This window comes from Triticum aestivum, chromosome 2A, assembly GCF_018294505.1.
Source record: "Triticum aestivum cultivar Chinese Spring chromosome 2A, IWGSC CS RefSeq v2.1, whole genome shotgun sequence".
Classification (NCBI taxonomy): Eukaryota; Viridiplantae; Streptophyta; class Magnoliopsida; order Poales; family Poaceae; genus Triticum; species Triticum aestivum.
In genome coordinates this window covers 404973957-404997988 of record NC_057797.1, presented here as the reverse complement: position 1 = coordinate 404997988, position 24032 = coordinate 404973957, and the positions used below count along the sequence as shown (strand labels likewise).

At 44.6% G+C, this 24032-nt stretch overlaps 3 protein-coding genes and 4 long non-coding RNA genes across 7 annotated transcripts; all 7 read left to right on the top strand.

Moving 5' to 3' along the window:
* The first annotated feature begins 1290 nt into the window (after positions 1-1290).
* Positions 1291-3277, top strand: LOC123185330 (uncharacterized). The gene is made up of 4 exons (XR_006493342.1): positions 1291-1459; positions 1548-1605; positions 1694-1770; positions 2928-3277. It is a non-coding gene; the product is annotated as an uncharacterized lncRNA (long non-coding RNA).
* Positions 3278-9294: 6017 nt separating this feature from the next.
* On the top strand, positions 9295-10108 carry LOC123185329 (replication protein A 70 kDa DNA-binding subunit C-like). The gene is made up of 4 exons (XM_044597234.1): positions 9295-9362; positions 9463-9736; positions 9812-9914; positions 10007-10108. The coding sequence occupies exons 1-4, from the start codon at positions 9342-9344 to the stop codon at positions 10047-10049; spliced, it is 441 nt and encodes a 146-aa protein (XP_044453169.1). The 5' UTR covers positions 9295-9341; the 3' UTR covers positions 10050-10108.
* Positions 10109-10536: 428 nt separating this feature from the next.
* On the top strand, positions 10537-11354 carry LOC123185328 (uncharacterized). Its single transcript, XR_006493341.1, has 3 exons — positions 10537-10611; positions 10700-10856; positions 10953-11354. It is a non-coding gene; the product is annotated as an uncharacterized lncRNA (long non-coding RNA).
* Positions 11355-11572: 218 nt separating this feature from the next.
* LOC123185327 (uncharacterized) lies at positions 11573-12005 on the top strand. The gene is made up of 3 exons (XR_006493340.1): positions 11573-11608; positions 11696-11825; positions 11905-12005. It is a non-coding gene; the product is annotated as an uncharacterized lncRNA (long non-coding RNA).
* Positions 12006-13359: 1354 nt separating this feature from the next.
* On the top strand, positions 13360-15051 carry LOC123191690 (replication protein A 70 kDa DNA-binding subunit E). Its single transcript, XM_044604336.1, has 6 exons — positions 13360-13516; positions 13765-13908; positions 13989-14262; positions 14364-14466; positions 14574-14704; positions 14954-15051. The coding sequence occupies exons 2-6, from the start codon at positions 13765-13767 to the stop codon at positions 15049-15051; spliced, it is 750 nt and encodes a 249-aa protein (XP_044460271.1). The 5' UTR covers positions 13360-13516.
* LOC123185325 (uncharacterized) lies at positions 14957-16047 on the top strand. Its single transcript, XM_044597233.1, has 3 exons — positions 14957-15086; positions 15190-15365; positions 15441-16047. Exons 1-3 carry the CDS (start codon positions 15060-15062, stop codon positions 15778-15780), a joined length of 543 nt encoding a protein of 180 aa, XP_044453168.1. The 5' UTR covers positions 14957-15059; the 3' UTR covers positions 15781-16047.
* A 6621-nt stretch (positions 16048-22668) lies between these two features.
* On the top strand, positions 22669-23016 carry LOC123185324 (uncharacterized). Its single transcript, XR_006493339.1, has 3 exons — positions 22669-22757; positions 22843-22895; positions 22985-23016. It is a non-coding gene; the product is annotated as an uncharacterized lncRNA (long non-coding RNA).
* The last annotated feature ends 1016 nt before the right edge of the window (positions 23017-24032 follow it).

The window sequence follows — 24032 nt, the reverse complement described above, 5'->3', positions numbered from 1 at the left end:
AAAATCTTTTCACGTGAAAGTTTGAAATAATTACCCACCAATGCCATGGATAAGTTACCGTGCCCTAATGCTCTTCCATGCCCTCGCGTACGCCGCCGCCATTAGCCACCGACGTCATTAGCAAATCGTGTTGCCTTGCGTAGTGCTAGATGTACGAGTGGCCGGCGGCAGGAGCGATGTTCCATAAATAATTCATCCCTCTTTGGGTCACTCACATCTAGACGTTATACATTAAATCATCAAGTGGACGTTTGTAGATCGGTGTTCAGTGGCTCTTCTTCCCATCAAGCTGGACGAAGACACACATCTACATCATAATCATGCAGCTCAAGAGCAGCAGCAGCCGCCAGACTTCAGAAAGATCGGCTGATTATATTGATTGCATTGGCAGAGTTAGGTAAAAAAGATTTTATATATGTGGGTTTATCGGTACGTAGCATAATTATCCATCTCGAGGAGCTATCGTTGCTTCGGCCCCGCCATCACCAAGCGGCAAAAACTCTCCACTCCATGTGCGTCAATCACAGAAGCTGCACCCTAGAAGAAGGGCTTGGGGCAATATGAATCTAAGGAATATCTATGTTGACACCTAGCTTCATGCTGAGGTTGAACTGGTACGGTTGAAATTGTGGTTTCAGTGCCGGACCTGAGTACTCACCGAAGGATGGTTCAGTGACGAAGCTAATACGGTGGTCGACAGGAAGGATCCTAGAGTGGCTACAGTGTACAAGGCCTGATTACTCGAAGATAATAGAAGTATTCAATACATATATGCTGCAGTAGCTACCGATGTGGCTGGTACTAGACCTGCCGACCAACATTGATAAGCATGTGCCGCTGCAGTTGCAGTTTCGACAGGGTTGAGGCACGACCATCATCGAGGGGTCGGTGCGCACAGCAACATCCTTCAGACATCTCAATTCTTGATTTGTGCCGGAATAGGGGGCTTCCTAGGTCGATCTGAATGCTGACCGTCCGATCTGTGGGTCCAAGCTGACGCGGCGTGATCCTGTCCGTTTGTTGGCTCCAGTTATGATTCGGTGTGGTGCTCCTCCCGTTCGCCCCTCTCGTTTACAGGTGGGACCAGAAACGCCAACGTGGGTGCTTCTCCTCTCGTTGGGTGCATGTTTGGGTGTGGGTGGGTGCGGGCGCTTCACGTGTGGTGCTCCTCCCGTTCGCCCCTGTCGTTTACAGGTGGGACCAGAAGTGTCAACGTCGGTGGCTCTCCTCTCTCTGGGTCCGTGTTTGGGTGTGGGTGGGTGCGGGCGGGGAGGGGGTGGGTGGGTCGTCTCCTTTATCCTGCGTCGTCGCCTGCCTCTTCTCCTCCTGTCCTCCTTTCGTTTCGTTTCCCCTCGGTGCTCACTCCTCTCCGTGCTCCTACGCTCTGGTCTGTGAGTCGTCGCTAGGGTTGGTCGCCGAAGGGCTCCGATGGCGGCGCGCTGCCGTGACGCCAGTTAAGGTGGTTGTCCTCTCGGTTCTCTCCTCTTTTCTCTGCTCCATCTATCGTGTATGACCAGTTTTGGATCTGGGGTGTGTGTTGGTTGCAGATCCGCTGTTCTCCTCTTCGCTGGGCCTGGATCCGCTGCACCGTTCTTCGATCTGCGGGTAAATCTTGCTTTTGTCCCGAGCCATGTGGTCTTCTTCAGCCGATATGGGCTTTTGACATTTCTGACGGCTGCTATGTTCTTTGCAGTTGCTCCTGCTTGGTCAGCGAACCTGCTCATCCTCGTGTGCGTGTTGGTCTTCGCGTCTTGCTCCAAGGATCTGCAGGTCCATTGCACTTTCCCTTTCTCTTTGTCGATAGTCCTTTTTTCTGTCTTGGTTGACTCTTGTGCACATGTGTGCGTGTGCTGGTTGGCTCGTTGTGGTACGCCTGTCGGCCGGGATGTGTTCGTGTGCTGTTTTGCTCATTGTGTTATGCCTGGCGTTAGGGTAGGTGTGCACGGTGACGGATCATGGTATTCTTGTGCTGTTGTGGCGAACCAGCGCATGTCTTTCTTTCTGAGTGGATTTTTGTTGTTCTTGCTTTTGTCTTGTTTGCCTGGTGATAGGTGACAGGCGTGTGTCTTTTACTGCTTTTTTGGATCTTGCTACTCTGGATAGGTTCCTGGTGAATGGATGTTTGTTTTCCCCACTCCATTAGGTGCTTGGCTTTGTCTCGGTTCATAGGATTTTTTTGTTGGTGGTTTTCTACCAACTTTTGTTTCCTTTCGAATTTTGTCAGGTACCTGCCCTTTTACTTATCAGGTGGTTAGGGGAAGATCTGCTTTACACTTACTTATCTTTAGCTTTGCTGGGGCCCTTAGTTAGTTCCTCTGTATGGTTTTTTTTGGTTTCATGTCCATGAATTTGGCCACGTCTAGCTAGATCACTAAAGAGTTTGTTGTTTTGTATGTGGGGTTGTGTTCAGGAGGCCATGGATGCATGTTGGCATGTGCCTTTTGGGTTTGTCTAGGCATAGGTTCATGCTGGCATGTGCCTTTTGGGTTTGTCTGCTGCAATGTGTCCCATGTGGATCAACCTGCTGTTTCTGGATTCGTCCAATGGCCTTCTGAAAAAATGGAGAAGCATGGCATCTTCATGATCTTGTCTAGCTAAGTTAATATGACTTGGTCCTGCCTTGTTTGAATTCATTGTTGTTTATGTTGAGCCTTGCTGAGGATTGTTTAGTTCATTGTTGTTTATGTTTGGCCCTGTTCAGTATTGTATAGCTCATATCATTGATTTGGGGTTGGTATGGCTTGGTCCTGCCTTGCTTTTATGTTATTGTCGTTTGTGATTGGGAAGAGTGCTTGGTGTGGGTTTGGTGGATTGTGTTTCTAGGTGTTTTTTAGGTTAACTTTCATATATGTGTTGTTGTGTTGCCTCTTTAATTTGGTGGTTGCATTTGTTGATGGTTTGCCTGTCTTCTACTCTCTGTTTTGCAGGTTGTTTTGGTCTAGAGGTTATTTCTCTAAGATGGTCGTGTTGATAGGCCCTGTAACGTGGTGGTGTTGTTGGTTGCTTCGCACGGTAAGCCATAACTTGGTAATAAGATTAATTTTCATGTCCTTCGGTATGTATGCTCATGCGTTTGTCCCTTTGTATGGTGTGTGTCGGTATTTTCTCGGTTTTCCTTAATGTGTCATAACTACAGGCATGTTTATCCTGCGTTCTTCGTGTGTGCCTCTGTTTGAGGCTGTTGCGAGCTACTGTCGACTGCCATTCCATTCATATGTTCGAGAGGTGGCGTCTGATGGTTCTCTACTTGGAGGGGTTGAGATCGATGTTCTTGTTAGGGAGGATCTAGTATGGTGCCAAACACATTTTTTCTGGGGCAGTTCGTTTGACGGCTACTCCTCATTATACGATCAGGCTGCTTATCAGGTGGTCCGGTTTTTACAGAGTGTTTATGGCTTTGTTATTGCGGATTAAAATTATGAGAGCATGCTAGCGTATAAAGGCGTTGCGCAGTCGGCTGTGGTGCTTGCAGGCGTCCTTGCTCGGTCTACCTGGCCTTTGGTGCATTCAGGTGGACAAAGGAACACCGCTGGTGTAAATGCGAGTGTTCAGCTCCAGCTGTTGTACTCGCAGTTGGTTGGTTCGGTTCGTGAGCTCTAGGGGCTGGTTAGGAGAGTGTGGGTAGGCTGAATCAGAATTATTATAGTGTTATATTAGTTCTATTAGGGATCTCTGTAATAAACAGCTCAACTTTGTGATTAATTGAGGGTTCTTTAATTAACCATCCTGTCTAGGTTGCTCCTCTTTGGCATTTGTCTGTGTTTACATCTTCTGCCTTTGCTGTTGTTTTATCTCAACATGCAGTACTTGCATTCATGTCTGCTTATTACTGGTGATGGCTCGTCGTCGCCGTGTCTTACATGCTTCTGTTGTTAGTGCTCTGGGTGTTCGTAAGAGAAAGAGTAAGTTGTCTTCTGTGGTCGTTTGTTTATGTTTTTTTGGTATGCACGTGTTCACTTGTGTTGGCTCTGCGGCTTTCCCAGGGGATGGCTGGTTCCCCGTTCTCACTCCTGCCATGTCGGCTAGAAACCGAAAAAGGCGTAAGTTACTTAGAACCCTTCGTCGCCACGGTGTTACAGGTGTTGGTCTGCATGTTCGTGGGTGCATATTTGTTTTGTTTGGTTGGTATGTTTCGGGGGTTGTTTCTCACAACAAACGTGTGTGTAGATCTTGGGTTTATAGATGGGTTACCAGGTGAGTTGCCAGCTGATTGGATCGGGTTTCCTGCCGAGGTTGTTGACAATCTCAAAGGTACTGCCTGTTAGGTTCTTGACAATTGTGCTTTCTCCTTTTATTATGATGGCTGGCTTCTGAGTATTGCATTTTCTGTAGCGTCCTATAAGAACCGATCTTACCATGGCCCTCCCGAGTATCAATGCCCCCATTGTAAGGCCTCTTTTTGGTTTGAGGAGAGGGTCAAGTCGTCTTCTTCATGGGTGCAATGTAAAATCGTTTATAACCTTTGTTGCAAAGGTGGAAAAGTCGTTGTTAAACCCTTCAAGGAACCACCTGCTTTGTTGAATCATTTGTTATCTTATGATGGTGATCGTGTTTCCAAGCAATTCCTGACTAAGATACGATAATACAATTGCATGTTTGCATTTACATCTATGGGGGCGACCATTGATCGTTCATTAGAGGGTACGCGTGGTCCTAACCTTTATAAGATTTGTGGTCAGGTCCATCACTGTATTGGTTCTCTTTTGCCATCGAAAGATCAGTCTCCTAAATTCGCTGAGATGTATATTTATGACACTGCTAATGAAGTGGACCATAGGATGAATGCGGTCAATGTAGATGGTACTTCCTCAGGGCAGTTAGATCATTCTATTGTGGAGGGTTTAAAGGACATGCTTGACCAGAACAATTCTTTGGTTAAGAAGTTTAGGATGGCTAAAGAGAGGTTAGAGGAGCATCCAGCTGAGCGTATAGCTATTAGGATCATTGCGCCTGGTGAAGGTGATGGTCCACAGTATAACCTGCCCACGGCTAATGAGCTGGCGGCCCTGGTTGTTGGTGATTTTACTTTAGACGCATCTTCTCGAGATATCATGATACATGATAAGGTTGAAGGGCTGCAGCATATTAATTCTTTGCATCCAGCCTATATGCCATTGCAGTATCCACTGTTGTTCCCGTATGGTGAGAGAGGTTTCCAAATTGATGTTCCATATAAAGGATTGCGGGCCGGGGAAAAGACCAGGGGTAAAGTTACTATGCAGGACTATTACTGTTATGCGTGTCATTACCGCGCGGAACAGCCAAATCCTTACTTATGTTATGGGTCTTTGTCTTCACAAATTGTTGTTGACTGTCGCGCTTGCATTGATGAGCAACGACTTTGGTACATACTTAGGCACCAGGATGATTTTCGATCTGAGCATATGCAGGGTGTTACCGATGCTGTTGGCCAGGGTTATGTTAATGGCTGGTTTGTAGGGAAAAAACTATTTGCCCGTCGAGTCATACTGGTGGGAAGCGTTACTTTCAGGAGAACTTCCAAGATGGTCTTGCAATCTGTTGAGTGCATGGTGCCCCTGATATTTTTACTACTTTTACGTGTAATCCAAAGTGGCTTGAGATCGCTGAGGCCTTTTTGTCAGAACCTGGACAAAAGCCACGTGACAGGGCTGACATTGTTGTTAGGGTCTTTAGCATGAAACTTGATGAATATCTAGATGAGATTAAGTCGGGGCGTGCCTACGGTCCTATAAAGGCTAGTACTGTCTTTTCTCCTTTCAGTTGGTCTGCTGTCTGAGATTTTCTGCTTGGTGCATATGTGTTTCCCTGTTTTTTGACATGTTGTTGTTTTTGCTTTCCAGTTCTATACAGCGTTGAATTCCAGAAACAGGGACTGCCACATGCTCATATCCTTGTTTGGTTGAAGGGAGATCATTCAAAGGTTAGTGCAGATGTCATTGACTCCTTTGTGTGTGCCGAGATCCCAGATCATCTTGTTGATCCATTGGGGTATTCATTAGTTTCTGAGTTTATGATGCATGGCATGTGTGGCGACATGAATGATAAGTGTGTTTGTATGAAAAAAGGCGTCTGCTCTAAGCATTTCCCTAAGAGTTTTCAAGATATGACGACGATAGATGAAAATGGATTTGCTTTGTATAGGCATCGTGACAGCGGGCACCGTGTGTTCAAAAATGGTCACTATCTTGACAATAGACATGTTGTACCTTATAATATGACCTTACTGAAAAAGTTTCAAGGGCACATCAATGTTGAGTGGTGTAACAAAACACAAGTTATGAAATATCTATTTAAGTATGTCACGGAAGGCCTAGATTTTTCAAAAGTGGTTTTGGAAAGAGCCAATACCGAGAGCAATGATGATCATGCTTCTGCCTCTGATGGAGTAGATGAGATTAAAGAATATCAAAGCTGTAGGTATATATGCGAGTATAGTGGTTTGTGGCGTATATATGGTTTTATTATACACGGAAAGATTCCCTCTGTTGAGCGTTTGGTTGTTCATTTGCCAAATATGAACTTTGTTAGTTTCAGTGCCCAAGCAAATCTAGAACCAATAGCTGATTCTCACTTCCTAAGAAAAACAATGCTCACTGAGTGGCTGAAAGCTAATTTAGAGTTTGGGAAGGTTTAGGATTGACGTACTGTGATTTCCCTGCTAAATTTACGTGGGATAGTGCTGATAGGTCATGGCATGTTAGAGAGGGCTGCCAAAAGATAGGCCGCATTTACTATGTTCACCCAACAGGTGGCGAGTTGTATTACTTGCGGATGCTTCTTATGATTGTAAAAGGAGCAACGAGTTACGAAGACCTTAGAACCTTTGAGGGTGTTGTTTACGGTACTTTCAAAGAGGCGTGCGCAGCTAGAGGTTTACTGGGTGATGATCTAGAATGGTACCGTGCAGTTGATGAGGCGTCCGTCTGGGGTTTTGGGCCAAGCCTTCGACAGTTGTTTGTTACTATGCTTATTCATTGTGGGGTTAGGGATGAGAGATTGTTCTTTGAGCGGTACTGGGTTACGCTTGCTGATGATATTAAACATCGTGTTAGGCTTGCCATGGGTAATCTTGAATATGAAATGCCAAATGACCAACTTAGAGACCTGTTGCTTCAGGAGCTGGCTGATGTGTTTGTTAAAAATGGGGCTCAGATAAGCGACTTCAATCTCCCTCCTAAAACATCCTTTGAAATGACTTTCTACGAAAATAGGTTGATCCGTGAGGAACTATCGTATGACTCTGAAAAACTTGCAAAGGAAGCGATAATTTTTGCTTGGGATGCTTAATGTTGATCAACGAGCTGCTTACCAAACTATTGTTGACTGTGTTTTACAAGAAAATTCTGGTGTTTTCTTCGTCCCTGGGTATGGTGGCACTAGGAAAACTTTTCTGTGGAATGCTATAATCTCTCTTCTCAGGGGACAAAAAAAATTGTTTTGACTGTTGCGTCTTCGGGTGTTGCGGCTTTGTTACTTGCGGGTGGTAGGACTGCTCATTCTCGATTTAAAATACCTATTTTAATAGACCAGACCACCCTGTGTGATATCAAAAGAGGCACGCACTTGGCCAATCTTATAAGAGATACCTCTTTGATCATCTGGGATGAAGCACTTATGACAAGCAGAAGATGCTTTGAGTGCTTAGATCGAACTTTGCGTGACCTTTTGTCTTGTGATGACCCTTTTCTTGTTGATGTTCCATTTGGGGGGGGGAAATTGTTGTATTGGGAGGTGACTTTAGACAAATATTACCTGTTATTGAAGGTGGGTCTAGACCAGAGATTGTCGATGCAACCATAACAAATTCTCCTATTTGGAAATCTATTTTGGTCCTGCGTTTGTCCATCAACATGCGTCTCTCAATGCCTGGTGCAGATCCTGTGTTACAGCAAGGTGTGGCATTGTTTAGTAAGTGGGTGTTAGATCTTGGAGATGGAAAACTCCCAGCAACCAAAAGGGAAGGAGAGTCTGAAGCCACATGGATAAAAATACCTGATGACCTATTGATTCATACTGACGGAGATAACATTTCTGCCATAGTTTCGTCGACTTATACAGATTTTCTTGCAAACTATGATAAACCTGGGTACCTTCGTGAGCGAGCTATTCTAACCCCAACCAATGAGGTGGCTGAGAAGGTTAATATTTATGTTATGTCCCTTGTGCCGCAGAGTGGTCGAGAGTACTTAACCTGCGACTCAATATTTGAAGCCGCTGATACTGTGAAAGAAAGCAATGTTTTTTATCCGCCAGAGGTTTTGAACGCGGTTTCTATGATAAATTTCCCTGAGCATAGAATATTCTTAAAACCCGGTGTTCCTATCATGCTTCTCAGAAATTTGAGTCAAGCCAACGGCCTGTGCAATGGGACTCGCCTGATTGTTAGAGAGTTGGCTGATCGTGTGATTCAGGCTGTTATTATGACGGATTCTCATATTGGAAGCGTTGTCTACATACCCAGAATAGAATTGACAGGGAAGAAAACCAAATGGCCTTTCATCTTGAAGCGACGACAGTTTCCTATCAGATTGTGCTATGCGATGACGATAAATAAAAGTCAGGGTCAGACCTTATCTTCTGTTGGAATATATCTGAAGCAGCCTGTGTTTACTCATGGGCAGCTTTATGTTGCTGTGTCACGCGTCACGTCTAGGAAATCCCTTAAGTTTCTTATAGAAGATAAAGATGAGAAGTGCACGTCTGAGACACGAAATATCGTATACCCCGAGGTTTATGCCTCGGCTGGTTCCTTTTGATCTTTCTCGTTTTGATCCTGTAGTGGTTACATATGCCTCTGCTTTTGTTCGGACTGTTTGTAACACTTTATGCTTTCCTGCTATAGCTGATTAGCATGTCTACAATCACTACTGCATGCGCATATTTAGTATCGTTGCCTTACCCGTCATTATACTCTTTTGCCATGCTTTGGACAAACTTGCTGGCCCTGCGGTGTGAATATGCTTTTGGTCGTTTCCTTAAGTTCTCTTGTCCTGCTCGGTACTGTCTTTTGAGTGTGCCTGTCCTGTAACCCAGGACTTGGGACATGTCTCGTGTGATCTCGTCCGTCCCTACCGCTGTATCTTGCAGATCACATTTTTCTTCATGCAAGGTTCTTTTCTATATCATTGGCAGTTTGTAAATGTGTGCCATTTAATACCCTCTGTTACTATTTTTTCGGCTTTATATGTGCTCTCCTTGACACTCACTCCTTTCAAACTACTGTTTCCTTTTTACAGATGGAGTTTTGCTCTTTGTCTCAGCTTCGCCAGGGTACCACCATCTGGCGCATTCGTGTTTATGTCTCTAGGTTGTGGCAGCATCGTGGTGGAACTGACCACGGCCCTATCAAGCATACAGATATGGTCCTTTTGGATGCACAGGTATAGTGTCCGCGCCCCTTTTAAATGGTTGTCATCGTCCACAGAAATTTACATATCCTTGTTTGTATGGTTACTTATACTCTGCTCCTTCGAATGATAGGGCAATCACATGTACGCTGAGGTCCCAGAGAAGAATGTTGATAGCTTCATCGATCGTATCGAAGAGGGGAAGATATATGACATCCGAAAGTTCCTGGTGTTCCCAAGGAAATACGTTTTTAGACCGGTGGAGGGTCATTCAATGATAAAGTTTACGAAGCGCACTGAGCTTGTGGAGAGGACTGGAATGGAGGCGGAGTTCCCCTTCTGTACGTATGCGCTTACTCCGATAGCTCACCTCCCCAGGCCAGCAGACATGCCTGAGCGCTTTACAGGTGATTCTGCAATTGAACAGCTTTTGTATTTTGTGCTTAGCTGGGGATCTTCAATAACCTCTTTTCCTTGCCTAGATGTCATTGGATTGGTTACTGGAATTTCTGAAGCTGTTCAGTATGTTAGTGCAAGCAGGACTGAGCCTTCTACTAAACGAGTTATTCATTTGAAAGATCTCACGTATGATCCTGATGTTTGCTTTATCTTCAGAAGCATGTAATTTTTGCAAATGGTTCCCTGTACCTAAGCACATATTGATTTAATTTATGCAGGGGTCATCAGATCACTGTCATACTGTGGGAGAAGCAGCCCTGAATTTTGAAGCTGATGAGGTGATGGAGCTTGGCAGCACCGAACCTGTCATAGTCATCCTTGTTGGTACATTGGTCAAGACTTATGATGGTGAGAATACTTGATTTTGCTTACCTAGGTTGTTACATCTCATATTTGGTACTTGCTTTGGTTTCTCAGTATCATACAAATAATTGTGGGCTCTTCCTTTAACAGGTCATAGGGGTGTGAGCGGCAGTGCCGCCTGCCGATGGTACATCAATGAAGACCTTCCTGATATCCGTGACTTCCGCAACAGGTGATTTAGTTTGTTCCTTCCTCGGCATCCAATCTTTGTCTGTATGCACGCCTACCGATTGTTTCTCGCCAAATCTTCTTAACCGACTTCAAATGACCAATGATGTGGGTCATCTATGTTTCAGACCATGATTCTTGTTTGTTGTTGATCTGTAGGCTCCGTGACAATTTCACTGCTATTCAGCATATCAATTTACCTGGACAGACAGCTGCTGAAGTGGATGTGCAGGTTAACTTAGAGACAAAAACGGTTCGAGAACTGGCTAATCTTGATATGTTTGATAACCGGGTAATTAACTAACCCAACTGGTCTTTCCATTGAGAAACGATTGTTCTTCGACTGTTTTTACCTACACATTTCCCTACTTTGGTTATAGGATGCCCGGTTCTTTTGCACGGCTGTTCTCAGCAGACTTAATCCTTCTCAGCGTTGGTGGTTCTCTTCATGCACTACCTGTCACAAGTCTTCCCTTCCGGATGTACTGCCTACAGATGCTCAGATCCAGCTTGTGCTGGAATAGATGCAATACCAAGGTAACTATCTGTTTGGAGAACCGTGCCCGCTACCATATGAGCTATTCGTTTCGGTTTGTTGCTTTTATTGAGATACACCTTTGCCTTGTCTTGAAGGTACCGGATTTGTTATGTTGCAAGAGATGATGATGCAGAGGTTAATGAGCCTGGTGAGGCTGAATTTGTCTTCTTTGACAGAGTGGGAAGGGAGCTGGTTGGAGCACCCCTCATAAGTATTTTGCGCCATGGGCGATCACCTATTGCCCCACTTCTAGAGATTGTCCAGTATGCCCGCGGAGACCCTGTCACACCACGAGAGCTCTCTACTATTATATCAAGGAAATTCCGTTTTGTTGTCTCCATATCAAGAAAGTGTTTCACCAGTGATGGTGATGAGCTGTCATTCCAGGTGCTTAGGATTGACACGCCTCTAGGAAAGCAGCCACAGTCTTCAGTAGCGTATCGAGCTTCAAGTGTGACAACTGGAGCAACTAGCTCAGGGTCTTTGCCAAATGAGAGTCCTCCTCATTTAACAGCTCCATGTGCATCATCCAGCAGTCTGCCCCCTGGAAGTTCCACTCCCCCACCTTTGGTTGTCAACACCCCTGAGGTTCAACTCTATTCTTATCATGTTTGCTCTTATAGATTGGTTACTTCCTCTGTTTCTTTGCTTTGCCCAGTCTTTTGATCGGTTTTTTCCTTTTCGATAAGAGCCAAGCTCTGCTTTCTGCTTTGTCATCCCCGCCTTCTGTGACGAAGCCAAGTGTGGCTAGGTCCGTGCAGTTACACTCAAATTAACATTTTCCTTTTGAGCTGGTGATGCACCTTTGTGTTTCATACATTTTCTCTATTTTTTATAGTGGTGTGGCATCTGAGGTTAAATCAAAGGCTCAACGGGGACTCTTCAAGGACAATACGCCTGTCTCGGCTACCCCGGTGATATCTGATCCAGTTGACAATCCTCTTGATGATGAAGGATACGACGGCTTGGTAATTTCCCCATCATCTGCCTTTGCAAGTATGTCTTGCCGGTCTATACTTATTTATGTGTACATGTTTGCTCTCACAGGCCAGCGGGTCTGTCGCTGAGCAGGAGAGATCACCACTGCTTGCTGGTTCCACCGAGACAGATGCCCTGCTAATACCTGATCAGGCTTCCGACGCAAAGAAGTAAGCTCTGTTTCTTTACTTATGTCCCGGCGTTTTGCTTCCATTGCAAAACGATCTAATTTACCTTACTGTTTTCAGACCTCGCCTGCCCGTGCCTGTTGATGCTCGAGGCAACCCGAGCAAGCGAGGCAAGAAGAAGTAGGAATACCGCCTGGGTAAGCACAGAGCGTTCTTTTCCATGATTTCATTTTAGGTGTCTTGTGACCTCCATTTACACCGACCGTTCTCATTGATGATTTTTTATTTTCCTGGCTGCTGTTCCAGGAGGCAACGCAACTTTTGGAGATCCAACGCTTTTGGGTAGCATCATTGTAAATTGGCGATTCCTTGCTGGTATGCTTGTACGAGCAATTCCCCTGCTTGAGCTACCGCTCGCAGGCACTTAACACCACATCACTTGGTTGCTTATGGGTGACGATGACTGCGATCAGTCATGTTGCTGTCCATCTGGACTATCATGCTACCTGGCTAGAAACCGTCTTTTTGACAGGTTTGGATGGCTTGGCTCACTTTTTATAGTTTCATTTCCAGGTTTAAATATGTATGATATCTTGTGCTTATTACTTGTCCGTTGCATCTGTCCAGGATACATGATCAATGCATCCATGCATGCCCTAGACTCGACGCCCGTGGTGAAATGGGAAGGCGAGTGGCTGGACATGCCCTGTGAAGTACTTTTGGCCCTGTTGTTTTAGTTTCGGTCGCGGCGATATCCGTGTGCGAAGGGTAAAAGTACTTGTGTCAGGATTATTACCTTTGTAAATGAAAAGGCGAATGATACACTCTGATCACATCGTCGTGGCTCTGCTTTGTTCTCCAGATGTTTATGAATCGTTGAACCTAATCTATGCCCATGTTGTCCTTCTTATTTTAATTTGTGTAAGCTTCACCTCTTGCCTCCCCTGTGGGTTGTTTCTTATGTCTTGCTCGGTTCTGGTGTTAGCAGGTTACCCTGATAAATTATTTGGCAAAGTAAGCGTCCTGTATTATCCTGTGTATCATGTTTGGTACATCCTCGTAGCCCCTCTGGTTCGTACCCCTCCTGGAGGACCTCTGCTTATGCAAGGTTTGCACCATGCACAAGACATTTTATATCTGTTTCAACCAGCCACCACTATATAGGCAGGTCTGTAATCGATCTGAACCATGGCCAGGTTCAGAGCTATATAAACCTCTCATGTACTGCCGACTCTGGATTCTCGACCTGCCTCTTTAGTTTGAGTAAGTGAGCTAGCTACATTCATCCATATGATAGTATCTATTTTTCTCTTTTAATTTTCAATCATTATATTATAAAAGCGGGGTTGATGCATCCACGGCCCGCTTGCTATTACCTTTCTATTTTTTCCATGAGAACCATCCGAGGCTTTAACCCTCTCATGGGCTTCTGGTTTGGCCCACCTGTATATCGGTCTGCATATATACTGTCTGTCTGCTCCGTTAGGTCTCCAGCTTGGTTTTTCCCCCTTCAGTCGGCGGCGCCTCTAGGGTTTTGACTTCTCATCCTTCTGGTAAGTTTCTTCTTGCTTCCATTCTCCTCTTCTGATGTAATGGTGTGCCACCCTATACCCCAAATGTCCGGGCCTTATCATTGCTTTCCTCGATGTGCCATTACGTGTTCCTAAGCTTCTACGTGCCTAATCTCCTTGCACGTCTTTTTGATTCTGATTGTATCGATCTAGAGTACCCACATCTTCTTTGCCTTATTCTTCTCACAGCTGGAAGCTAACAACAGTTATCTTGGTGCCGTTCTTGCCAGATGACTTGTGTTGCTCTGTCCGATCTGCACGTCGGCTGGGACAAACAGTCTGTCTGTGTCCGCCTATCACGCCTATGGCATTACCGTGGTGGTTTGGAGAATGGACCTGTCAAAGTTGTGCACATGGTTCTTCTGGATGCTCAGGTACGAATTAAAGATATTTAGAAGTATATTCCTGATTCTCGGCGCTGCTGTCTGTCTAGGATAATGTGTTACTTTTGTAGGGTAACCATGGTTACGCAACTGTCCCAACGGATATTCTTGGCGCTTATATTGACATGCTACATGAGGGCGTGGTCTATGAATTTAGTCGATTTGCCGTGCATCCTCGGCCAATCATTTTGAACCCCGTCGACGCACCGTTGATGATCAAGTTTACACAATTTACAGTCATAAAGAACTGTTTCCACCTAAACGACGAGTTCCCGGAGTGGACATTCCACTTGACTCCAATTAACGAGCTACCCCCTGCAAATGATACTCCTCAGAACTACATAGGTGATGCAAATTACACCAATGGTTCTTCTTATGTTCTACAATCGGTTATTCTGCATAAATTGATGTCTGTTAAGTAGTAAGTTTCACATTTGCTCATGTAGATGTTATCGGAGTCATTACGGCAATCTCTCCTATGAAAGCTATTCGGCTGCCTCACACACTTAGCCGAGTATTCAAGCGACATGTACTCCTATCTGATCATAAGTATGTGTTCTGGTTTCTTATCTTCATGTATTGTTTTATTTTGCTACTAGCCACTTTTCCATGGCATCTCATCCTATCGGTACCCCTCTGTTCTCTTATTATTTTAGTGGCAATGAGCTTGGGATAACCCTTTGGGGTGAAAGAGCTATTCGATTTAACGGAGAAAGTGTTCGTTTTATGGGTCAAACAGAACCAGCTGTAGTCATCTTTGTTGGCGCCACCGTTTTTGTTAATGAAGGTTCACTAAGAAACGGACTGATGGATGGGTGCACTTCTTTCTTATTGTCTTTGTGTGTTTGACGATTGTGACATTTGCCATAAGCTACGATCTAAAGAATTGTCTGGAGGATGTGCTTGCAAATGGTATGTCAACCATGACATACCAGATATAAGTGTATTTAGGAGCAGGTAAGGAGTGTTGGGCTATTCATATGACATCCCTTCTTTCTGATTTATACTTATGTACTGTGTCGTCTTTGTTTGTCAGGCTCCCGCCCTCGTTCCCAGCAATTGAGCACCTTCCTGCGCCGTCTAGGATTGTCCTCCAGGCCCAACATGTTGATGTCCTTCCTACGGCGTTATTAATCCATCTCATGAACATTAATTTATATCACAAGGAGGTAACAATGTTGTCCCTGATAGTATTGACTGTCTGTCTATAGTGTTTGCGATTTGTGCATTTGCAAGAATGCTGCTGATACACCGCCTTCTTTTGCATCATAGGCAGGTACGTTTCGATGCAACGTGATGGTTACAAGGGTTTCGCATTTGAAAAAATGGTGGGCCACCTTCTGTACAGACTGCCACTATATGCCCATGCCAGCTGCGACGTCACTCACTCAGCCTGATGTATATACATGTGGACGTCGTAGCTGTTCATGTACCAGTGCAACAGTCGGGTAAGAAGAGCTCGCAATTGCATTTGTTCATAGTGTTCCTTTTGCTTCGCTTATAGTTTGTTTGCTAATGACCAGGTACACATTATGTGTCCTTGCAAAAGACCGAAGCGGAGAAGCCGAGTTTGAGTTGTTTGGAGCAAAAGGGCAGCAGATTGTCGGTCGATCTGCTGGCCAGGTCATTCGCAACAACATGCGTCATGACCCTACTATTCACAATGTTCATGTGGCGGCCTCGATGGTCAGGAAAATTCCTCCTGAACTTTTAGGCTTGCTTGGCATGAAATGCACGTTTCATGTTCGTGCGTCGTCTGACGGCTTCTTTGGAAGGTGGCCGGCGTTTCATGTCGATGCTATTGAATCATTCGAGGCTCTGAAGACCAACCTCTCTGTCATGGATCTGCTTACCCCATCGTGAAGCCACACCGTCGTGCAACTGCTCATGAAATCAATGTAGATGTTCCATGCAGTTGATCTGTACCCTGCTAACTGCCCTCTTGATCTTTTGGCCTAAACCTTTTTATTACGATGAATGTAGATACACCAGTATGTATGGACCACCTTATATTAGCTACGCCTTTGTTATCTTTTGCCTTAGGCTCAGGCTACTCTCAAAAAGACGATAAGATAAGGCATTTTTTCACATTCCAGTTGGCTGGCTGATCAATTTATTTTCCTAAATGTACGTCTACTTGTCCTCATGCTATGTTAATGCTCATCTAAATTCTAGGCTTGTGATGCGAACGCTATACTGTCTACGACTGAAGTGGTCGGTTATAAGCAATTTATACCATGCCTTTTTGTTTGTTTTGCCGTTGCATTCTTCATTGCAAGTAGATTTTTATGAGGGTATAACAGTTTAGCCCATGCCTCCAGCCTTGGTTTCTGTTATACTGGTAGGTGCTATTGGTTCTCCCATGGAGGGGCGATGCTCACAAAATAACATTTTTACTTCGGTTACACATGAATTCAGTATCAAACCAAATCTAAAATCCAAATCTTGTCCAGCAAGTTGAAACAATGTTCATCGCTCTCAAATTTTATTCATCAAATATTAAAAGTTGTTCCTCGTTGTTAAAAAATCCTCATATAAATTTGTTCGTTAAATTAAATAAAACATTTATATATTTAGTTTTCTATTACTTTTGTTAAATTTTTTATCCTTTCTAATTATGAATTACTCCTTAGAAAGAAGATACGTAAAATCAAAAAAAACAAGAGCAAAAGTAATAGAAAATTAAATAAACAAACTGAAACATTCCGCCTCGTTCATGGCCCGGCCCAATAGGTATTTGGCCGCACGGCATCGGCTCGTTTAACATGTAGAGACGCCTGACGCAGTGTGCGGCCCATCTAAATTCTTTTGGGCTTCCGTTCGCCCGACCCGTAGGCAGAGGCTCGTTGTATTTCCTTCTCTGCTTTATCCAAACTAGGTCACACCTGGGTCATTTCGTTCCCCTTCTCGACTGTGTTTTGCCCTAGCCTCTTGCCACGCCGCCGCCGCCAGCCATCGAGCCTCCCGTCTGCGCCTGCACCTCCCCCTTGCTGCCTCGGCTTCTCTGTGAAGGTACAACTGCACTTCGATCGCCAGATGACCTTGCTTTCTTTTCCCGTTCGGTTGATGCTTCCGTCTTCTTCATCTTTAAGATCCACCGATTGCGCTTTCAGGTTTCTATGTCTGGCCAGAAGCCCCAGGATCACGGCTCTTCGAGCTCGGCTTCCTCCAACAACAATAATCTGCGTGCACTTGCCCAGGTTGGTCCGGCCATGCTCTTTCCTTTGTTTAGTTTCCATGGTAGGGGCAAGACGCTTTCTCTTTGATAGATATATAGACGACGATATGTACCCTGGACACAGGTTGGGTTAAATGAAAAAGAAACTGAAATAAGAAATTGGATTTGTGTGGATAGGCAGTTTGATTAAACAAACATCCAGCAATTTTGATGGTTCAGAACTGTTAGATTATAGTTAGGTATGCTACTATTGAAAGGTTACACACAGTTCGGTGCACCTGCTCTGTCCTTGCCTTCTTGGCTGATTAAGTGCTATATAGTTTTCTTGATTGAGTAAATCAAACCATTTATTGCTCACCTTGGTATTCTTAAAATCATTCCTATACATATAATAGTGTTCTGCTATTCGTCCGTTGATAATTCACATCCTGTCGTACTGCAGGATGCCACAAGGGTGTTCAAAATTCCACACAAGTTGATACTTGAGATGCTCCTTGCAAACCTTGGCCTAGGCCCACCCCAGTATGAGTATGTTGTCCATGAGGATAGTAAAGTTCACGTTACCGTTAACTTCAACACTTCTGGTCTGGATCCTGGAGGCTCAATTGTTGACGTGTCTGTGCCTGGAGAGTATTGCATGGACGAGGTCACTGCCAAAGATAGCGCTGCTATCAAAGCAGTCAGATACATAGAAACTATGACCAACATGGTTGTCAGAGACATAAACTATGCAAAAACAAAGCGCCAGGAAAATCGTATCGCCTTCCTTGAAAATCGGATCAAAGAATCAGAAGTCAAAGGCAAGAAGCTTAGTAGAGGTTGGCATCTGTCTACCAGATATATGTACTACTTTTCTGAACAAATGCGAAATGCGGCTGCGATGAACCTCCCTTTTGGAGATCTCCCAGATGTAGTTGAATACAGGAGCGGTCGTCTCGCAAGGGCGCTGCAAAGAAGAATGTAATGATGAATATCCTTTACCCCAGGATATCACCAGCTGCATTATCCGTGGAAATATCTTCTAATTCTGTATATAGGATGATTAGGATCTACCCGCTTTTGTTTATGCACTGCTACCATCTAGGTTAAACTAGGCTCTATCGAACATGCCTTTTCTCGTTTAATGAGATGAAGGCAGTGATTCCCTCGTTTCATATTTACTATTATGTACCATTTTTACACTGTCATCTGTGCCTGATCTCTACCATGCTTCCTGTGCTCAGCCAATTTAATTATGCATATCCTTTGTCTGACAGAATTATCATAGCTTCATCCTCACCCAATTAATTTCTCTTTTTCATAGATGATGATATGGAGATCGTAGAGATTTCGGGTACATATCTACTTGGAGGTATATTAGATAAGCTCGACCTTCCAACACCGCTCTATCACTCTCAGACACATCCAAGGGGCTAGTTTGTGACTAATGTTACATTTTATCCCTCGAAAGAGCATCTACGACACCCGCCTACACCGGTCCAGCTCTCGAGCTCTCCCCTGCATAACTTGCAGAGCACAATAGATGTAGTATCTCAAAAGGCAATACACTATATGGAAGATAACCAAAGGAAGGTCTTGCAAGACTACAACTATATTGAATTGAAAAGATCAGAGGAGGCCAACTTACAACTTACTGACCTACTAGCTGAGAAAGATGAAAGGATCAAAGGATTAGCAACGACCACTGGTAACTACATAGGTACTGTCTTTTCAATCTGTGATCGGATATCTTCCTTGGTTGTATCTGAGTCACTTCCACCTCGGCCCACGCTAGGCGTTGAGTGGGCTAGGAAGATTTCAGAAGTTAATCGTGTTGTTACTCGCCTGAGCAAGCTTTCACATGATGCGCTTCAGCTCCTCGGAGTTGCATTTGGTTATCCAGAGGAACAGAACGACGGTGACTCGGATGGCCACATCCTCGACCTTTAGAATTTACACGACCAACTGTGAAGACAATTTACTTGTTGTCCTCTTGGTTCGCGTGCTGTGATCCCGGTGATTTGGTGTTGAACTTAATTATTACATGCGCCTATATAACTACCTTATTCTATCCTAGATGTGCTGGGCTAACTCTCTCTGTTAAATTCATTCATCTAAAAAATATCGCCTTCTCCGTCGCAGTTGGTTATCGTCGGCCCATCCCAAAAGCATCTTGGATCAGAAGGGTAGATATAGCCCATTAGCAATGATGGCATTTTCCTTTTTCCTACGCGTTTTGTGCTCCTGTGTTAAATCACTCTCGCTGCCCGGTGGGCTTCTCTCGGCTGGGCCCACCGTATCCCAGTGGATGGGTAGGAGTCCTGGTACAAAAGAGTCGGCCTATCGCTAGACCGCTCGTTAGATCACCATCACCAGAAAGGGACACGTGCATCCTCCCTACTTTGCTGGAGCAGCGGCTTCTACTGATCGTCATCGGTGCGGGAGGTGATTCTATTCACTCACCGTCTCACATCTACATCCAACCACTCGCTCTCATCCCCTTCCTCCACTTCACTCCCCTTGCTTCTCTCCTTGCAGTTCCCCTGAAACATATGCCTAGATCCACGCTGCTGCTCAAATCGATAAGCGATACGAGATGAAGAAGAGCACATCTAGCTACGATTGATCTTTACGGCAGGTATTTCTCCTTCCTCCGTTCTATTTCGATCTGGTTCGTCTATGGACATGGGTTTGCTAGATTTCCTAAGTGTTGTTCCTCCCCGTCTTGCAGCCCGAGCTCTTCCCTTTGATTCACCGCTTTTGATAACTCAAGGCCAGCTAAATCATTCGCCAACGCCCGGTTCTTATCAGAAGGTAGATTCTAAAATCTAACCCTACTTACAATAGAGAGTTGCGAGTTAATGGCCCTGAACTTGATGCGAACAGACATGCACCTAGATAAAACACATATCCTATAAATAAAGACACTAATTTGCTACGCCATATGCATGCCCATCTTTAAATATTATTGGTTTATCCCATGTCCTTTCATCATTACTGAACCACATCGACTTGTGGCAATAGCATAATCACCGGCCCTTTTATATGGTTAATAATACTGTGAGGCCTAAATTAACCATACCTGCGTTTTATTCCGACCCAAGCCCTCTGCTAAATGAGATCCTACGTCTCACTTCATTTATGCATACAAAATTACAAATAAGGCATTCATAATTTGTTAGTACTCCTCTTCCGGACAAAACCTCGAACCAAACTACATCTTATAAATTACATACCTGTTGCCTCGCTGAATTTGCTGCATGCGTTGATTTCTCTTTCTCACAAACTACATCAGACAACGAATAAGAATCATATGTTTGATTGCATCCAAAGCATTGATTTGCTTGCTTACTCTTCCATTTTAAAAATAAACATTGTTTCCGATGTCATTCACTCTTACTACACTATGATTTTTTGACCAGATTTCAACATGGACCCTGTGGACCTTCCTTCCAAAGTCATCCTAGATGCTATGTTTGACAAGGTCGGCCTTCCAATAGCCGCCTACTCTGCACGTGCAGTTCATCGCGGGTGCCTTGAAGTCACTGTCGCCTTTCATCCAATTGCCAGTGAACTAGAGCGTCCTGTTAGTCAGACATATATTTGAACCTCTGCTTTCACTGATCTGGAAGAAGTGCAGAATCATGTTGCGCGTAAAGCCATGGAATTCATGGAGCAGGAACACAGTGTGGTCCCAGGTAATTATAACTATGGCAAACTTCAGTCTGCTAGGCTTAACAACGAGTCACTGCGTGAGCGTCTGAAAGAAAAGGACCGCAATATCGAAATACTGAAAAAGATCAATACATCTCTGGCGCAGCAAATGGAAGAGAAGAGCAACACTCTTGACTCCATTATGAAGACAAACAAAGACATGATGGAGAAGGTGGCTGAAAAAGATGTTGCCATTGAATCCATCAAAAATGTCAATCAAACACTACTGAAGCAGCTTGGTGAGAAACAAGTGATAATAAAAAAACTCAGCAAAGGCTGGGATAACTCACTGGATACTGGATTTTCAGCAACCATCCAACTTCAGTGCCTGATTGATGAGGGCATGTTCCCTGGATCAACGCAGGCAGACATTGAGCTCAATGCGACTCTCCAGAGTGCTCAGCACATATGTGAGTACCTTGAGCAGAACACCATCCTTGCTGTTGAGTACCTGCAGTCCATTGGGACATATCCATATGACCCAAAGCCAGGCTTTACTGATGAGGAAGACAACTGTTCAGTGGACCCCGAACCCGTGCCACCAGAGAATCCACCCTACATGAGAAGCTGGCTGGATGATGAGGAGATCTTTGACAGTGAAGGTAATTGCTCTGCAGACTTAGACACTTTGGCCGAGGAGCACTTCTGATACAACATCGCCAACTTGCCAACGCAATCCTCTTGAGGATCGCTTGGTGGTATCAACTTACTATCTTCCACTGCGTGGTCTCTGCATCTTACATCTGCGCTACGACCGTTGCTCTCCAATGTAATTCCCTACTGAACTTATTATCTATGTAACCTATGTGGCATGTGCTGCACTACTCTACTCTATTATGCACTACCCCAGCCCACTGAACTTATCTATGTAAATTATATGGTATGTACCACGGATGTACTCCATTAACTCCAAGCCTATCGAACTTAACTATGTAAATTATATTCATCGTTGTGCTATTCTGGGCTATGCAATCCTTAGTTTGAACATGCTCTGTTGTATGCTTTGCATCAATGCTATGCCATCTGTGATGTGAGGAACTGCTTCTGTTTAATCGTGCGCATTGACACTAGTTGGCCGCTTATATTCCCATCTAATTTACCTTATCAACATTTCCATTTTTTTGACTAACATCATATAGCATCAATTATTTTACAGGCCACTAAAGGCACCTAGCCCAATGCACATGCAACCCACAAGCCACAAGGACGATGGGGCGGCCCTTCAAAAGGGGCCCAACCAGCTAGGTTAACTATATACCACCTCTCTTTGCATACTGTATTTTCAGATCTGTTCCCCTCTCACTCCCGCGACCCTCTTCTTCCAGTCCAGCCGCCGCCATGGATGAACCCCCCTCTGCATTGACAACCTCGCCCGTCAAGCTGCCCACAAATGATGAGCTGTTGGTCAAGGGCTTTCCTCCGGTTAGTTCCAAGCTGTTGTCATCTCATTCTCCTCTTCATTCATCGATTTCATAGCCCATTGCATGCTGACATTTACGTTCTACCTTTTGTTAAATCAAAGCAATCACCTATCTATGTCACCATCAGCAAGCAGTTCATTCTTGAACAAGCAATTGAGAGAATTGGTGGCACAATCCATCCATTCACTTTCACCGACATAGGCAGTGACGATGTGGGCATCTCTGTCTCTATTGACCTGCCCCCGCACAGCAAAAGCCTGTCAAGCACAACAAAGGAATTCCATGGACCATCCATTGAATCTACGTGTGTTGCCGCCCTTGGATACCTTCAGAAAACAGGTATAGTCACGGTAGATGATGCAAATTTTGCGGAGCTGAAAAAATGCAAAAGAAAACTTCAGGCTGAGGAGTTCTGGTCGTCGGCGCTCTACGATCAGGCCAGCGCCCTGCGTGACCATCTCTCTTCGCTGACCGCAATCAACCAGGGTCCCCAACCTTCTACGCAAAAGAATACTCCACGGGCCAGTTACCAAATCATGTTGTCCGAGGTAAAACCGCACGGCAAGGTATCTTCATTATCATGTGGTAGCACATACTTCATGCTCGTTTCTCTTATTAGTTGCTTGCCCCCAGGATACCAGTGAAGAAGAAAGTGCATCAACCCCGGTCACAACAAATACTAATAGGTGCTCTCCGTTCCATTTTCTTATCATTGTCTTCACATACAACCCAGCTGTGGCTTATGTGTCCTAACTACACAATTACTCATTGTCAGCATCGATCGTCTACCTTCTAAAAGTAACAAGAAGATGAGAACCGCACGCCGAACACTATTCCCTGGAAAATAGAGCAGCCCACACGCCATTGCAGGTAAGCATACATCGTCTCCTAGACCCGTCTCAAACGACATCACACATTATTGTTCACAATTTCATATGTTTTTTCAGACTCCCATCATCACAGCAACATGATGGAATAAGTCATTCTCCGAGTCTACGTTGCATTGAACCTTGCCAGATTCAGGACCCGTCGCTTTTGTCATACACGCAGCTTGATCTCGCAGCTGCATGGAACTATCTAAAAATGCATGGAACCCTCTGTTATGCTACTCCACTTAGATGCAAATTACATGCTTTTGTACCTCCCCACGTCTTCCTGTCATGTAATGGGCATATTATGATCATATCATATATCTATCTACGTTGAACGAAGGCAGTTTACATTCACGTTTTATTGCCCCTGAACAATGAACATTATAATCTATCTTTTCAGCATGTTAGGATCACCTCCATTAACATCTCTGTGTGCTGTTGTTTGCCCCGTCGTTCGGCGGGCAACGCGCGGCAAGCCGCGCCCCCTATCTAGTTATATCTGTATGTACATGAGAGGACCTGCTGGGAAATGCTCAAAAGAAACAAGCTGCAGAAGCATCGCACTGCCGTGCCCGTCGCCGTGTGGTAATTAAATTAATTATTCCTGGCATCACCAACCATCTACAACAGATTAGAAGCAAATGGTAAGGCCACTGAACTGCCTACTAACTTCTGCTTTGTTTAGTTCTCTTCACACCACATTACCTAAATCATCTCATGTGACTGTACGTATGTCTCTCCCACGTGACCTCCTGCGCCATTGCTAGCGGCAGCCCAAACTAATTTATAGCTATACATCTCTTGGTTCTGAATTGATGCACCACCGCTAGCCATTTTCCTAATCCAATTCAGTCATCAACAGATCACGTTAACGGATCCAGTCCCTCCATGCAAGTTGACTGCATGAGGCAAGATGGAGAGTTTCTTTTAATTTTACCCACAGATGAAGAC